This window comes from Lactuca serriola, chromosome 9, assembly GCF_051521515.1.
Source record: "Lactuca serriola cultivar US96UC23 chromosome 9, Lser_US96UC23_V15, whole genome shotgun sequence".
Classification (NCBI taxonomy): Eukaryota; Viridiplantae; Streptophyta; class Magnoliopsida; order Asterales; family Asteraceae; genus Lactuca; species Lactuca serriola.
Window position 1 is genome coordinate 165293200 of NC_136416.1, and position 18201 is coordinate 165311400.

Below are 18201 nucleotides of genomic sequence, written 5' to 3' on the forward strand. Positions count from 1 at the left end.
CAACAATACAATTCTTGATATAAGAACGATTGTGAACAAAGTACTTGTGAGACCAGTGTAGTCTGTTGAACAAGTAGGTTTGAGCTGATTTTGTAAGTGGCGTGGATTAAAATGAAATCTCAAATAAAAATTTAAAACTGGATCCCATGGGAAGAAATGTTATGGTGTGTAACAATTTCATTGGAATCACGCAAAAAAAAATGGAGATTTCATGACGGTACATTCGTCAATTCATTGGTGAAAACTTGATCACGTTAATTGGTCACCGTTAATTCATTGGTGTTGAATTTTGGGTTTCACTCAGCTCGTAGTGGCACGAAGCTAAGATCATAAACACAGATGTTGTGTAACCATAAACCTCAGTGGTAGTTTCTGAGAGTCTCAGGGGTTACAGTGATGAAGCGAATGTTATGGAGAAGTGTAATGGGGATGGTGAAAGAAGACATAGTACCTCTGCTGCGAACAAAAGGATCAAGCAGGAGACTCTGAACTCATGTGAGAAAAGAGTGAGGTAGCTCACGATTAGAATAAATGAGTTAGCCTTATTGGGAAGACAAGGTTTGTGTATACCAGGTCATGAAGGCCATTATTCAAAATCTTATGAGGCTTGGGACACATACAGCAGCATGCTTCTAGGGACACTTAAGTAAGTCATCAAATATATCCCCATAAACAAATGAGCACACAAATAAATAAAATATTTTTGCAGTTTTTGAAACTTATAATAAAAAAAATTAAAACAGTAATAGATGAAAATAAAAAAGTAAGAGTTAAAATAAAAATAAGACCCAAAAAAAATTGAAAAACCGAACCCGAACGTTCGGTTGGAAAAAGTTGAAAAACCGAACCCGAACCTTCGGTTGGTTTCGGTTCAGGAAAATTTTGAAAAACCGAACCCGAACCTTCGGTTGGTTTCGGTTCTTGAAAATTTTGAAAAACCGAACCCGAACCTTCTTGAGGTTCCGGTCTTTGAAATTTTTTTTTTTTTTTTAAGAAACCAAGGAGTTTAGATATGCAATAAAAAAACTTTTTACATAAAGAAAAACAAATTTTGCACAAGAAATATACAACACAGAAAAACTACCTTTGAAGTAATGAGCGAGTCAGATGGTTGAACCGAACCCGAACGTTCGGTTGGTTTCGCTTCTTACGTTTGAGATTGAGAGGTAGTGTGAGGTACTGACTCTGATTCCATCATACCGAGCCCTTGCAATATTTTATTGAATGATGCTTCAGGAAGAGCTTTGGTAAAGACATCAGCCAGTTGATCAGTGGTTCTTACGAAGTGAACTTCGACATTTCCATCTTCCACATGATCTTTGATGAAGTGATACCTCAGTGCTATGTGTTTGGTTTTAGAGTGTTGCACTGGGTTATGACAGATCCTAATTGCACTTTCAGAGTCACAATATAGTGGGATCTTCTTCATATTGAGTCCATAGTCTCGAAGTTGACTCTGGATCCAAATCACTTGTGATGTGCAGGATGCAGCGGCAATGTATTCCGCTTCAGCAGTAGACAGCGACACACATGTTTGTTTCTTGGATTGCCAGCTGACCAACTTCCCATCAAGAAATTGACAGCCACCAGTTGTGCTTTTGCGGTCGAGTCCACATCCTCCAAGGTCAGCATCAGAATAGGCTTGAACGAAGAAGCCTGAATTAGATGGATACCATAGACCTAAAGAGGCGGTTCGCTTGAGATAGCGTAGGATGTTCTTTACTGCCAGCATGTGAGGTTCGCGTGGGTTAGCCTGAAATCGAGCACAATAACACACAGAAAACATGATATCAGGCCTGCTAGCAGTTAGATACATCAATGAGCCTATCATTTGACGATAGAGCGTGATGTCAACAGCCGGTTTATCTAGTGAAGGGGTCAGCTTGGTGCCGAATGCCATTGGGACTTTGACTTTTGAGTCTCCCATCATTCCAAACTTCGCTAGGAGAGTCTTCGTGTAAGCTTCCTGATTGATAAAGATGCCTTCGGGTCCCTGTCTTATGTTTAAACCAAGGAAAAAGTTAATAGGACCCATTGAGCTCATTTCAAACTTAGTCTCCATCAACTTTCTGAATTCAGCTGTTAAGCTGGGATTCGTGGAGCCAAAGATGATGTCATCGACATAAATTTGAACTATCATAAGGTGGCTACCTTCCTTTTTGCGAAAGAAGGTTGGGTCAACCGAACCTTGTTTGAATTTGGACATCTTCAAAAATTTTGTAAGCGTTTCATACCAGGCCCTCGGAGCTTGTTTGAGGCCGTACACAGCTTTATCCAGAATATAGCAATGATTTGGATACTTTTCGTTCACGAACCCAGGAGGTTGCTCCACATACACAGTTTCTTCAAGTTCTCCATTGAGAAATGCACACTTGACGTCCATTTGGAAAACCTCAAAGTTTTTGTGAGCAGCATAGGCCAGAAATATTCTAACCGATTCTAGCCTAGCTACTGGAGCGAACGTCTCTTCGTAATCTATTCCTTCCTCCTGACAGTATCCCTTGACAACCAGACGAGCCTTGTTCCTTATGACATTACCTTCCTTGTCCATTTTGTTTCTAAAAACCCATTTAAGACCAACAACCGAAGCATCTGGAGGAGTTGGAATGAGGCGCCAGACTTTGTTCCTTTCAAACTCGTTCAGTTCGTCTTGCATCGCTTGAACCCAATCAGAGTGATCGAGGGCAGTGTTCACTGTCTTCGGTTTAACTTTTGATACGAATGAGTTAAACATACAAAACTCAACCTTTGAGAATAAGGATGTCTGTTTTGCCTTCAGTTGAGATCGGGTCAGAACCTTTTCAGATACATCACCAACTACTTGGGAGATAGGATGATCTCTGGTCCATTTTGTGAGAGGAGGGTAATTCGGATCGAAGGTTGGATCTAGTTCGGCGTTGATCATCTCTTCTGGCTCAGATTGGCTATCGAAATCAAGCGTCATATCATCATGCTCCCCCTCAATTGATGAGTCTTGAGAAACATGAGGTTCAGGGGTTTCTTGTGGTGCTGGATTTTCAGGCGTTGAAGCACCTTCGCTTGAAGAGGGATCTTCGGTAGGAGAGGTACCTTTGGTTGTTGAAGGACCTTCGGTTGAAGTAGTAGAGCTTGGCTCCCCCTGGACTTGTGAGCTTGGCTCCCCCTGGACTTGAGTACTGGTCTCCCCCTCGACTGATGCATTGTTGGTTGGAGATTCATCAGTGGGCGATTCTTCTTCATGCATTCTTCTTGCAGCATCTTCGACTATCTGCTGCATATTATCTATTTTGTTGTCGGCTGCCCCTGTTTCTGAGAGAGAAGCTTTTTCCGGCTCGTCAAAGAGATCCAGAAAGTTCTCGTACATATTGGCGATTGAGACTGTGACTTGACCAGTTTGAGGAAAGATTTCCCTGGCAGTGTCATCTATGGCCTGTAGCTTCTTGACATAGCTATCGTCGAAGGTCACATAGTATGTCTCTTCAATCCTTCTTGATCGTTTGTTTAGGACCCTGTACGCCTTTGAAGTGAGTGAGTAACCCAGAAAAATTCCCTCGTCAGCCTTGACATCAAACTTGTTGCGGTGTTCTTTAGAGTTAAAGATGAAACACCTTGAGCCAAACACGTGGAAAAATTTCACGTTGGGTTTTCTGTTATTTATTATCTCATATGGTGTGAGCGTGAATCGCTTGTTGAGATAGGACCTGTTTTGTGTATAACAAGCAGCAGAAATAGCGTCAGCCCAAAAATAAAGAGGTAAGGAAGCGAAACTTAACATAGTTCGGGCAGCTTCACACAACGATCGGTTTCGTCTTTCGACTATTCCGTTTTGTTGTGGTGTGTAGGGAGCTGAGAAATTATGACTGATTCCCTTTTCTGCAAGAAACTCTTCAAACTCTTTGTTCTTGAATTCGAGACCATTGTCGCTCCTTATGTTGCGAACGACCTTCTTGAGCTGGACTTCAATTTGTTTGATAAACACTTTCAGCTTTTGAGTCGCTTCAGATTTGAGCTTTAGAAAGAACGCCCATGTAAATCGAGAGAAGTCATCAACGATAACAAGAATGTACTTGCTACCACCGATGCTTTCAATAGATGAAGGACCACACAAATCGATATGAAGCAATTCGAGTGGTTCAACAACTTTTGTGTTAATTATGGATGGGTGACTTTGACGACTCTGCTTTCCCATTTCGCATGCAGCACACAAATGCTCTCTGTCAAACTTGAGCAATGGAAGACCCCTAACATGACCTCCAGTGACAAGTCGGCTGATATCTTTGAAATTGAGATGAGAGAGTCTTCGGTGCCACAACCAGCTTTCGTCGGATTGAGCTTTTGATAGCAGACATATGGCTGGGTTTCCTTTGATGGGTTTCATGTTCAGAGGAAACATTTCACCCTTTCGCTCTGACTTCAGAATCACTTTCTTTGTCTTTTTCTCTATGATTTCAGAACCTTCATCATCGAATGAAATTTTGAGACCAGTACCTCCAACAAGCTGAGATACACTGATGAGGTTGTGTTGAAGTCCTTCCACATAGGCCACCTTCCTTATGGTAAAATCACCATTCGTTATCATCCCATATCCCTTTATGGTGCCGAAAGAGTTATTTCCAAACTTAACGTTGCCACCATTTGCAAGGGATCTGTATTCCCTAAGCTCCTCTTTCCTCCCTGTCATGTGACGCGAGCAGCCACTGTCGATGTACCATTCTTCGTCAAACTGCTCGTCACTTATAACCTGCAAAAATTAAGCAGATTTAGGAACCCAAAGTTTCTTGGGTCCATGTGAGCATTTCATGGGAACAGGAATAGTAAGAGTGATGTCAACTAGATATGTTCGTTTTATTAGAGTTGTTTCATCTTTCTTTTTAATGGTAAAGACTTTTATTTTATGAACATTAGGGATGTTCGTTTTGGACTCAGGTTTGGATTCATCGACCTTTTGCTTTCCCTTTTGTTCAGCTGAAGAATGAGGTTTTTGAGGGCAAGCGGGATTAGTTTTGGAACTAAATGGAGATGAATGAGTGGAAGTAAAAGAACAAGAAGAATTAGGAAGAGAGGATTTAGATTTGGATTTGGATGGAGATGTCTTCCTTGCTGATGACTCTAGGTGACCCTTTTGCTTTTGATCGTTGGTGGGGTTAACCTTTGAGACTTGTTCCTTTTTCATTTTGGAGCCGAACCTCTGTGTTCGGTTGGTGTTGTTCTTGGAACCGAACCTTTGGTTTCGGTCGAAGTCCTTTTCAGAACCGAACCTTGGCTTTCGGTTGGTATCTTCTTGTGAACCGAACCTTGGCTTTCGGTTAGTATCTTCTTGCGAACCGAACCTTGGCTTTCGGTTAGTGGAACTTTCAGGCTTTCGTACAGGATTGTTTTCATACTTCAGATTCTTGTCCTTGTGTGTATAGTATGCGTTCTGGGAGTGCCAGAATTGTTTCCTTTCAGAAAGATTTTTCCTGTATCTTTGGTTCCTCTCTATCTTCTTATCCCTCATTTGCTTAGGTTGATGATGAACGTTCGCTCTTGTTTTTGCTGTCACTTTGACTGATTCCTTTTGAACTTCAGGAGTTTTTCTTTGTACAGAGGGAACAGATGGAATATCTGAAGAAGATTCAGTTTGCCCTGAGGAAGTGGAAGGAGTATCTGATGAAGTTTCGCTTCGGGCTGTAGGTGTTGAAGGAATGTCTTCTTTTGCTAAACAATCATCCTCGTGAGGAATTTCTTTGGTACCACTTGTACTTAGTTCACTGAAATTATCAGGCTTGTTCAAGGGTTCAGGTATGTACCTCCCTTTCTTCATCCAGGAGGTTCTTTCAGAAAGTCCAACGGTTTCGTTTCCATTATCAATAGGAGCTTCCCAGAAATACTCATCACAACCATCAGCATTGTCTTCGTTAACAATAGCTGTGAGTTCAGCTGTTTGATGTTCGGTTACTCCAGTCACCTTGTATACTTGATTTGGAGTGGTCCTGACCTTTTGATACACAACAGCTTTTTCTACTAATTTCGGGGACTTTTGTTGGGACAATCTAGCGAATTCCACAGAATTTTCAGAAATAAGGTTTTTGTGGTTTTCAGTTTCGCTTTTAACAAATTCTGAGCAGTCAACCGTATCCTCCACCGAAATTTCACTCATGTTTTCGTCCTCGTTAAGCTCAGATGAATTTTCAACATCGATTTTGTTTTCTGAGCTTACGTTGGCGTTAAGAGAGTCAAATTTTTGCATGGTTTCGGTTCTCAGTTTAAGTCGGTCATTTTCGTCCAAAAGATTTTTGAGCATGTCCTTGTGGTCTTTGGACTTAATGAAGGACTCAATTTTGTCCAGTCCATACATATAGGTTGGATTGACATCATCAGACGATATCACACTTTCACAATTGTAAGCTTCGGCATCGATTTCATCCTCCTTAAATTCTAGAAAGGGCAAAATCATGCGATGGATCTTTTGACCTATCTCACAGTCCAAGTGAAGTTGAGTAATATTGGAATATAAACGTTTAGCTATTAAACAAAAAACATTTCGCTGTTTTAACAATTTCAAATTGTCTCTCTGCAAATAAATGTTTTCGTCTTTAACTTTAATTAATTCCGACTCTTTTAACTCAATCCACATTCGCCGCTCCTCACTCTTCGACGCCGCCCTGCTTAATTGATCAGTCAGGTTAGAATTGGTGACTCGAGTTTGAGTTAGGCTACTATCTAAATGAGAAATTCTTGTTTTGATATTTTTTAGTTCTTTCTCGTAAGAGGATGGTGGTAATTTAGATGAAATAAAAGCAGATTGTACCTTCTTTATCAGTTCATCGAGTTCATTGAACTGCTGGCTGAGTGGTTTGGCCGTAAAGCACATATCCTCCTGCACCTTCGGTCCATTGCTTCCTCCATCGGTGTTGTATCCCCTCATTTGAGACACCTCTGTCACCATGAAGCATTTTCCACCACTGCTTTCCTCCTTAGCCACATATGCCTTTCCATGAGTAGGCTTTCTCACTTCTTCGTCTTCTGAGTCAGTAGACCAAACTTCAGTGCTACCGAACTCATCGTCATTGACCGAACCCTGCACAATAAGAGCATTAATAGAAGGGTTAGCGGTAGACTTCTTCTTTCTTAACTCATCCAATCTCTTCTGCAGCACCGCTTCCTCATCATTTCCATTGTCCTTTTCAGCCATCTTCTTAAGAACACAGTCCTTAGCGTAGTGGTTCTTGCCACCACAATAGAAACAGCTTACTCCGGAATCGCCATCTGCTTTCGGTTCCTTTTTGGGCTCCTCAGCTTTCGGTTCTTTGTTTGCTTTTTCTGAGCTGTAACTCCCCTGCCAGTTTCGGTTTTTGTTGCTGGGGAATCTCTTCTTTATGAACCTCTTAGGATTGGATACCATCATGGCATAATCCTCAGTTGAGAGGTCATATTCATCCAAGTTGAGCTCTTCATCCTCCACCACAGCTTTACTTTTAGATAGGAGGGCCAACGAACCAAGACTGGAGACAACATTCTTCTCTTGAACCACAATCTTCTCTTGGGACTTTAGAATTCCCACCAGTTTCGCCAAAGAATATGATTTAAACTGTTCATGGGCTTTGACTGTGGAAACAACTGCTCTCCATTCAGATCGCAGTCCGTTCAAGAAAGTAACCTTTTGTTCGATAAGCTTCCTTTCAATGTCGTGTTTGATCATCTTGCTGAGAAGATGATTGAAGCGATCAAACGTCTGGGTCACAGTTTCTTCGGCCCCTTGCCTGAATTCACCAAATTCAGATAGAAGTAAGGTTTGGATGGAATGTTCAAGATCTTCGTCTGTGGAATACAGTTCGCGAAGTCTATCCCACACTTCCTTCGCCGTAGTGCATGAGCTAACCAGCCTGAATGTGTCGGACTGAAGGGCGAATCTGATCAACCTAAGTGCCTTAATATTGCACTGGAGTTTGTCTTTTTCATCTTGCGCGATATTCGTCACGTCCTTGAGCAGATCATTGTACTCTTTTTGCGTCTTAATGATTCTGGACGACGTAGAATGAGAAAACGGTCCACTGATGATGGCTTCCCATATGAGATAACCATTGTCCTCCGATCCAATCACATAATCTTCGAAATGATGCGCCCATACTTCATAGTCATGGGTGTACAAGATTGGAATCTTTGTCGTCGAACCGATGCTGTTGGAAATATTAATAGGGTTTGATTGGGTTGCGTCCATAATGATCGTAAAAACCTGTTCAAAGATCAGACTTGTAATAAAGCAGATTAGGGCAAAACAATAAATACTAAGATACGTCAATTAAGATGACGGCTCAATAAATATCGATGATTGCGGAAAACCCTAATGGAAATCTTTTTCACAGAAAAGATGTGTATCGATTACACAGCCTCCTGCTCTGATACCAATTGATGGGATTAAAACAACTTTTAATCTAAGAAGATCGATTAGATCTTGAACAAGTATATGAATATAAAACAGTTAAAAACGCAATAATAAGAACAAACAGCTTGAATCAGACGTGTCGAATGATTAAATAAAATCCTTAGAAGAGCTCGATTAAGAACATCAACTGTAAAGGATTAGAAGATTACAAGAACGATTACAGAAAAATCTAATACTCTTGATCAATCGCTGTATCGATAACCTCTAGAATCTTAACCTAATATGCATGCAAGCATTTAACTTATATACAATACATAAAAGGCTCTCGGTTGGACAGGCCCAAACCGGAGAATAAAAGGCTAATCTAACGAGCCCAAAAGACGCAACATCAAAACTCTTTTCAGCCCAACAAAAACCTATTACCATAAAAATTTACAACTTGAGTCCTTTAATTTATACTTTATTTTCTGTTTAAATCCTTATTAAATGTGAAACATTTTATTTACAATCATTGTTATATATAATAAATCACAATTTTAATTATATTAAACTAATTAGTAACAACCAATTCACTAATATTTTTAGGTTTAAAACCATTTCATAATTTCAATAATATTTGTTATGAATTTTCTGTTTAAATAATTTTAAAATATTTTATTTACAATCTTTGTTTTATATATATATATATATATATATATATATATATATATATATATATATATATATATATATATATATATATATATATATATATATATATATATATATAATAGTTTGTAAAAGGAGTAGATTTTAAATAACATTTTAATTCTTTTGTCTGTGTATACTACCGATTGAGTTTAACAGTGTTGAAACAAAAAATAACTTGTTTTTAGTATATTTTATGATCTCATATATATATATATATATATATATATATATATATATATATATATATATATATATATATATATATATATATATATATATATATATATATATATATATATATATATATATATATATATATATATATATATATATATATAGTAAACAAAGTTATTTCCAAGTTGAATACATATTAATATTAATCTTTTATTAAATGACATTAATTAAAACTTTTTTAGATATTATAAAATATTAATAAAAAAATTCATTGGAAATACATAATTATTAAGTTTATAATAAATTATTTTAATTTAATGATAAGGATTAAAATAAAAATTATAAAATATAAAGGCTTAAATTTTTTTTTGATATATATTAGGGGTTAATATGTAAACTAGATTGGTAACCCCCGCTTCGCGGGGCAGAGGGACCAGAAGTGTTCCTATGATATCAGTTGTAACCTTTGTTTAAGATATTTCCTATCTATTTAAGAATTTGTTAATAGAGCAGATAATTATATTACAGAATAAGGATTAAAAGATATTATTAATTAGAATTAGTCGTAACAGATAAATAAATTACGTGATAAGGATCAAAAGATATCATTCATTAGTTGATATTCGATTACAAAAGCGTCCATTCATTAAGAGGTGGCTACTGGACATTTGATTACAAAAGGGTTGGTGTGGTATGCTTCGTCATGGGGCTTGGTGGTCGTCAGTGATTTTCTTGTAGATGTCTGTTGATGCACTCATGTTTTCCTGCATCGTCTGGAACATGTCGAGCATGAGCACGGTGTCTTGGTCGAGGTCGTTGATGAAGGATTCGATGATGACAACATGAATGTATGGTATTTCCACTGGAGCTTCTTTTATCATATTCTGCCTTGCTTCGGAGATGCTGGTGAATGTGTTTTGGACCATGGCCAATGATTCCTTCATTGTCTCCGGCTGGTTGTGCAGTTTCTGCATGATCGTCTCCATCTTCTATCTTTCGTGTTTGGTGGAAAGCTGATATATTTGGGGTGTTATTTTATTGGGGATTATTGCGGTTGTTGGATTGTATTTATTAGAGGCAATTAATTCATGTATTGGGAAGTTATAGATGTAGGGTGGCGTCGACCTTTTTTTCCTTTATTTGATAGATGGGATTGTTAGGTATCGGTGTGGTATTAAATTGGTAATATATGGGTATATCTTTGACTGCATAGGGTATATTTGCTTTGGAAACTGGGATAATATGGGATTCGGAATTAATACATGTGTTGTCTTCAATAAGGTTTGTAGCATCTTTATGTATTTCAATAGAGAAATAGTGCAATATTTGTAAATTGTAATCTGTAAATTGTTGTTGTATATAGATTTATTGAATTGTTGTCTGTATCGGTATGATATTAAATATGACTATGTCATTGTATCCAAAGTATTGGATGTCGTCGGGCCTATGTTGGGAACCCCATTATATATTTAAAGAACTATATATGGTTTTTTTTTGTGAAATTTTGGAAGACTGGAAGCATGCAAACGGTTTTTGTTTATTATTGTTTATATTACATAGGATAGTTTTTTATCATGTTTGCTACAAAAGAAAAAATGTTATCCGAAACAAAAGTTGGATTTCACAGTGCTGTTTCCTGGTATCTGCTACTTTGTGGTCCGTTTTTGAATTTTTGAGGGTGGTGGTCATGTGATAGGAGAAATGGAAAAGTGTTAGTGTTCGTTTTGGTATTTTGTTGTTTAGTTTTCATTTTATTACATTGTCTTTTACCTGGTGGAGTGAAGGTCAGGGTGCGTGCGACAGGGCGTGGAGGTCCACTTGCCTGAGGTGTTCCGTTATCTGATCGCATTCTTGTCATCTGTGTTTAGCCGGGTGTTGTTGGGAAAGGTGTCTCTGGTGGTGTTGTTGATTGTTGGATGTCAATTATTATGAAAAAGATGTTGTCGGGAGTTGATGCCCTCAGCATTTGGATACACATAGTTTTTGTTTGTTCTTTTTGATCGGTGATGATCGAAGGTAGGTTGTTTCTGTTTGTGAGCGGGTTGTCGGATATGAACTTTTCAAGCGATGATTTTAACAGCTTCCGACATGATGTTTCGGAGGCAATAGTAGGTATGGTGTCCGTTGTGTCGATAATGGTGACAGTGAGTTTGTATTTATGCATATGAAGAACTTGTAAGTGGTATGGTCAGTGAATAGTGGTTTTCTGTATGATTCAGAGGATGCTTACATGTAGGTTGGCTTTTCAATGAGTCCATGTGCACTGCAATACCACTGGTCACCTCTTCTGAAAATCGGATCTTTGCAGATTGGACATGTTGTTTGGTACCAAGTGTTTTGGAAGTGAAATTCCTTGATTGAAGCCTGTATTCTGAAAGTTTTATCCTATACATAGAAAGTAATTGATTGTGAGAATGTGAAAGGGATTGTATTAGTAAATAGTAATATCATTGTTGTCATCTTACCAGTAGATCAGATATGTTTTTCAGTTTCATTTTGTATAAGGTTGTGGGAGTCCCTGATAATGCTGCTATTGGCCTTGAGGGTCCTGTGAATCTGAAACCTCGTTGTTGTTGGTATACAATTTCAATGATATGGATTGTAAAATATTTCTGTAATTTATGTCACTTACAGAGTGATGTTGTCTCCGGTATATCACCATTTACATAGATATGTGTAGCATGTGATGATCCGTGTCGTAATGCTCCTACATGGATGGTATTTGGTGATTAAAGGCATTAGAAGATGTGATGTGACAGTGATAATACACACACACACACACACACACACACACATATATATATATATATATATATATATATATATATATATATATATATATGGAAGTTTGTAGAAGAGGGTGCCATAGGATTTTGATGGTTTTAGGTTCGTTACTGCAACAACTGTTGTCGCACATGGGTGATCTAGGGAGGCACGGTTGAATTTCTATGTATTTGTTATACATTCTTTCCATAGATTTATTGCAAGTTCACTGCCACTAATGGAATTTGAGTTGTTTTTAATGTTAGGTGGGGATGATGAGATTTGTGTGTGTGTTTTGCTAGTTAGTATATATACCTTTCTTCACTTAGTATAAGCAAGACAAACGGTTCTCCATTTGCTTTTGTGCAATCTCTTACCTTCGACAGAACGCCAATGAAGTCTGTTTGGAAGTAAATGTAACAGATGTTGGCACAGTTAACAACTACCACAATCTAACAAATCATAAGAAGAAAGGCTACTAAGTAATTTTTTTAAAGCTGCAAATGTTTTTATGGGTTCAGTTTTTTCGGTTTTCTTATATTTTTTTGATTTTAGAATTTGACTAATATACCCATGTTCATGTTTTGGGCCAAACAAAAAAAAAGAACAACTGGGAATCATGAATACGAACTGTATGGAAGTAAATTTTTTATATCTTTGAAACCGATTGTTCACAGTAGTTTTTTTTATTGAATTCGGAAGCTGACAAATATACCCCTGCTGATGTTTTCAGCCAAATAACAAAAAATACCAGAAGAATTTTGATATTTTATACAAATGATAACTAATGCATATTTCCATTTCGGTTATATGGATGGCACAACATATACCTGGATAGTATGGTGGTGCTTCTCCGAGTTCTATCAGCTGTGACTTTGATACGAAGCGAAACTAGGTTATTGGAACCGTTATTGTGTCTGGAATTCGCTGTATGATGGACTTCATACCAACATCACTATAGAAGTCATTTTCGAGAACCTTTTGATACTTGTCTAATTGAGGACAACTATAATCTGATATAATGTAACATTCTGAAACATTGAAAACAGATTCAATGTAGGTCTGATTTGTTCGCTGTCCAAGAATTTGAATTGCATCTGCCTGTAGGAACATATTATTATAACATTAGATTCAATGGTATTACATGTCTTTTTATTCTTGTAGAATTGTATGATCTGCTGATCATATGTGTTTATTTGGGCAAGAAACCGATTACTTTTGTGAATATTGAATTATAATTAAGAATTTGCTTTCTACAAATTTAAATTTGTTGAAAATTTGAAACTAGAAACCTGTTTTTGTTGTACCTTTATAAACCGGTATTGTACATTTTTTTATTCTTATAAAATCGTATCTTCTTGTAAGGATTTATGTCTTATTAAAGGGCATATTGGTTGTTTTTGTGAATATAATAGACTAATAATTAATAATTTGCTTCGTACATATTTCATCTGTTGAATAATTAGAAGTTGAAACCTGTTTTTATCGTGATATATTCCGGTGGGAACTTACATATTTGTCAACAGCCATGTACCAGGTCTCGTATTTCCGGACATCGTGCTTCCATTTGCGTAGTATTCTAACCTGTAAGGGGCCTCCAATACCCTTAGCTTTCAGTTCTGAGATACTCGTCATTTGTTGTTTGTGTTCTCTAATATAAAGAAATGTGTAGAGGTAAGCTGTATATTTGGATGAGAATATAAAATTCTATAAACATGTAAGAAGTCTTTAAATAGTGAAAAGCATATGAATAAAATGAAAAGTAGTAACGATGTTGAAAGGTAGGACAGGCAATGATATTGTAGAACTCAGTTGAAGTAACTTTGTGTAGTAAATCCTTGAAGACAACATTTTTTGTTTCGTTGTTTTTACTTGTGTCACTGTTGTTTATTAGTATCTTTATCGAATCTGGTGATGTTGCTCGGGAGAAGGCAACGTAAAGTTGTCCATGTGCAAATACGGGCTGTAACAAATAGATTCCAATCTTACGTAGTAATTGACCTTGACTCTTGTTGATAGTCATTGCGTAACAAACTTTCACTGGAAACTGTTTTTATGAGAAGATGAATGGCAAATCTGAGGACTTGTGTATGAACTTTATGTGTGGTATATACACACGCTTTCCGATGGAAGTGCCTGTTATGATGGTTGCTTCAATAACACTTGGTAGCTGTTAACCTAATAATATTTTGGGCTTTATTTTGTATTGGGTTTTATGATTGGGCCTTTTCGCTAGGAAACCCTAATTAGCTTGTCTATATATTATGTCTTTCCTTTTCATTGTATTTGTACTTCTTTTTGATAATAATATGAAACCCTAGCCGTTATATGTATTTCATTTGTTAGTTTACATGGTATCAGAGCTCGGTTGATTATCTGTAGCTTTTCGTTTTTTTGGGGGGCGAGTACTGTTCACTGACGCTGTTCATCGGGGGCGATTACTGTTCATCGACACTGTTAATCGGCGAGTACTGTTCATCGGAGTTACTGTTCATCGGCACTATTCACGTGTGCTGTTCATTGTCACCATTTGCAATTTTGGGGTATGCCTTTTTTGCTCGTTTCTGTATTTGGTTTGGTTTGATTTGTTCGTTTGTCGGTTTTGAGGGTTTCGTTTTCATCTAGCTTTGTTGATTTCGAGATCTTGATCATTTTTTGCTACTACTCGTATTTACTATTTGATTGATATTTAAATATGGCCCCAAGAGATGATTCTCTTCAGTCCATTAGTATTCAACTTGATGGCAAAAACTATGCCTATTGGAGTTATGTTATGAAAAATTTCTTGCGGGGCAAGACTATGTGGGGGATTGTTACAGGTGACAAGAAGAAACCAACAGACGAGAAGGCCGCTAATTATGAAACCTTACTGGATTCATGGGAGACTAATAACTCCAAGATCATTACTTGGATTAATAATTCTGTCATCCAGTCTATTGGTACTCAGTTGGCGAAGTATGACACGGCAAAGGAGGTTTGGGATCACTTGGCTAGGTTGTATACTCAGTCTAACTTTGCAAAGCAGTATCAGTTAGAGTTTGATATTTGAGCACTCCAACAGAACAATCTTAGTGTTCAAGAATTTTATGCAGCTATGTCGGATTTGTGGGATCAGTTAGCTCTTACAGAACCTGATGTGTTGAAGACTTTTAAGCCTTATATTGATAGAAGGGAAGAGCAACGTTTGGTTCAGTTCTTGATGGCATTACGTTCAGATTTTGAAGGTCTGCGTGGATCAATCTTGCATCGTACACCTCTTCCCACTGTTGATTCGGTTGTTCACGAGTTGATTGCTGAAGAAACTCGTATCAAGTCCCATGCTGACAAAGCTCCCAAGACAGCCACTCCTACTGTCTTTGCTGTTTCACAACGACCCCAATCTTCAAACCAAAATCGTCCCAGAATTGCATTTGATGAGTGTGCTTTCTGTAAGAAGAAAAACCATTGGAAGGCAAATTGTCCTTTACTGACAAGCAAGGGAAATCAACAGCAACAACAAACAAGATCACCAGCACACTCTCAGTCTTCATAGTAGAACAAGTCTTCTGGACAGTCACGTCCCTCTTTTTCATCTTTTAGGCCAGCACAGTACGCTGCTGCTACATCTTCAGTTGAGAATGAAACAGATTTCACACCACCATCAGCCTTGGATCCACAGATTGTTGAGCAGTTCAGACAGTTCTTAGCTACCAATCCAATTGCCATGTCAGCTTCCATGTCTCATTCAGGTCTGTCTTCATCCAACACGTCAGGTATTCCTTCATCCTTGTGGATATTGGATTCTGGTGCATCTCATCACATGTCACCATATTTTTCATCTTTTTCTTCATTATCTTCTCGTACACCTGTCTCTGTTATGTCTGCTAGTGCTACACCCATGTCAGTAGAGGGTGTTGGTTCTATTGTCACTCCTTATATATCTTTAACAGATGTGTATTACATTCCTACACTTGCTTTGAATCTTGCATCGGTCAGTCAGTTGTGTAAATCTGGTTGTTGGGTCTTCTTTTCTGATTCATTCTGCTGTGTACAGGACATTCGGTCTCGGAGGGTGATTGGGATAGACCGTAGACTTGGGGAGCTTTATGTCTTGGAGCAGCTACATGTTGTTGATGTTGCTGCATCTAGTGTCGATTTGTCGTCTTTTCGTTTAAACCCTTCATCGTCTCCTTTTTATCTTTGGCATTCTCGTTTGGGACATGTTTCAACGTCTCGTTTACAATTTTTGGTTTCCACTGTTGTGTTAGGCTCTTTGAAATTTGATGATATTTCTGATTGTTGTGGTTGTAAACTGGGAAAATTTTCTGCTTTACCGTTTAATAAAAGTGTCACTCGTTCTGTTGCTCCCTTTGATATTGTGCATTCTGATGTGTGGGGTCCCTCTCCGATAACCTCCAAGTCAGGAGCTATCTATTATGTTTCATTCATTGATGATTACACTCGTTATATGTGGGTTTATTTTATGAAGCGCAGGTCTGACTTTTTCACCATATATAGTGAATTCAGAGCTATTGTCAAGGCTCAACACTCTGCTGTCATAAAATGTTTTCGGTGTGATATGGGAGGAGAATTTACCTCCAATGATTTTAAACAATTATTGGCATCTGATGGCACTATACATCAATCATCTTGTACAGACACTCCTCAGCAGAATGGTGTTGCAGAAAGAAAACATCGACATCTCCTAGAAACTGCTAGATCCTTACTACTCTCTGCTCAAGTTCCCAATATGTTTTGGGGAGAAGCTGTTCATACCGCTACTTATGTTATTAATCGCATTCCTACTGCGTACACTTCGGGGAAGTCTCCTTATGAAATGTTGTTTGGACAACTCCCAGATTATTCTTCATTACGAGTGTTTGGGTGTATATGTTTTGTCTTGAAGCCTCATGTAGAGAGAGATAAGTTGTCTTCAAAATCAGCTCTTTGTGTTTTTCTGGGATATGGTATTGGTCAGAAAGGTTATCGGTGCTATGATCCTTCAAATCAGAAACTGTATGTATCTCGCAATGTCACCTTTTTGGAGCATATTCCATTCTATAGCATTCCTGTTCAGTCACATGATGCAACCCGAGAGGAGCTCTGTACTATTGATCTGTTTAGCATTGACATTGATGATCCACCACATGTCACTGATCCACCACTTGCTGCTGATCCACCACATGTGGCTGATCCAGCACCTATCGTTGATCCTCTGCCTACAAATCATCAAGATCCCCCTCCATCGAGACCTTATCGTAATAAGAAGTCCACAAAGCATCCTGAATTTGTCTATTCCTCTTACTCACCGGCTTTTGCCTCTTTTATTGCTAATGTACATCGTCTCTCTGAGCCAACATCCTATAAAGAGGCCATTTCTGATCCCTTTTGGCAGACTGCTATGGCTGAGGAACTTGCAGCTCTTTATCAGACTCATACATGGGATCTGGTTCCGCTTCCACCTGGAAAACACACGATTGGTTGTCGTTGGGTTTTTAAAATCAAAACAAAGTCTGATGGATCCGTTGAGCGTTATAAAGCCAGACTTGTTGCGAAAGGGTACGCGCAAAAGTATGGTATGGATTATGAGGAGACGTTTGCTCCTGTTGCAAAAATGACGAATGTTCGCACCTTGAATTGCAGTTTCTTCCATTCGTCAATGGAAGATTTATCAAATGGATGTCAAGAATGCTTTCTTGAATGGCGATCTTCATGAAGAAGTATACATGTCTCCTCCCCCTGGTATTGCTCACCGACCAGGTGAAGTTTGTCGACTTCGGAAGGCTCTATATGGCCTCAAACAAGCCCCTCGTGCTTGGTTTGAGAAATTTTCTACGGTGATTACTTCTCTTGGTTTTCAACCAAGTAACCATGATTCGGCTCTATTTATTCGATGTACGAATGCAGGGCGGATTATTCTTTCCTTGTATGTCGATGACATGATTATTACTGGTGATGATCATGATGGTATAGAGTCTTTAAAGCGTGATTTGGCTCACCGTTTTGCTATGAAAGACTTGGGATTACTTCGTTATTTCTTGGGGATTGAAGTTGCTCAATATCCAAAGGGTTATCTTTTATCTCAAACGAAGTATATTTCAGATTTGTTTGAACGTGCACGACTCACGGATAATCAAACAGTTGATACGCCTATAGAGAGTAATGCAAAGTACTCTCCAACTGATGGTGTCCCATTATCAGATCCAAGTCTTTATCGTACCATTGTTGGGAGTTTGGTTTACCTGACTGTC

General features: G+C 38.2%; 1 protein-coding gene across 1 annotated transcript; it reads left to right on the forward strand.

Annotated features, from left to right (window-relative positions):
* Nucleotides 1-14666: 14666 nt before the first annotated feature.
* Nucleotides 14667-15020, forward strand: LOC145076255 (uncharacterized). Its single transcript, XM_079022200.1, has one exon. It carries the CDS (start codon nucleotides 14667-14669, stop codon nucleotides 15018-15020), a length of 354 nt encoding a protein of 117 aa, XP_078878326.1.
* Nucleotides 15021-18201: the final 3181 nt, after the last annotated feature.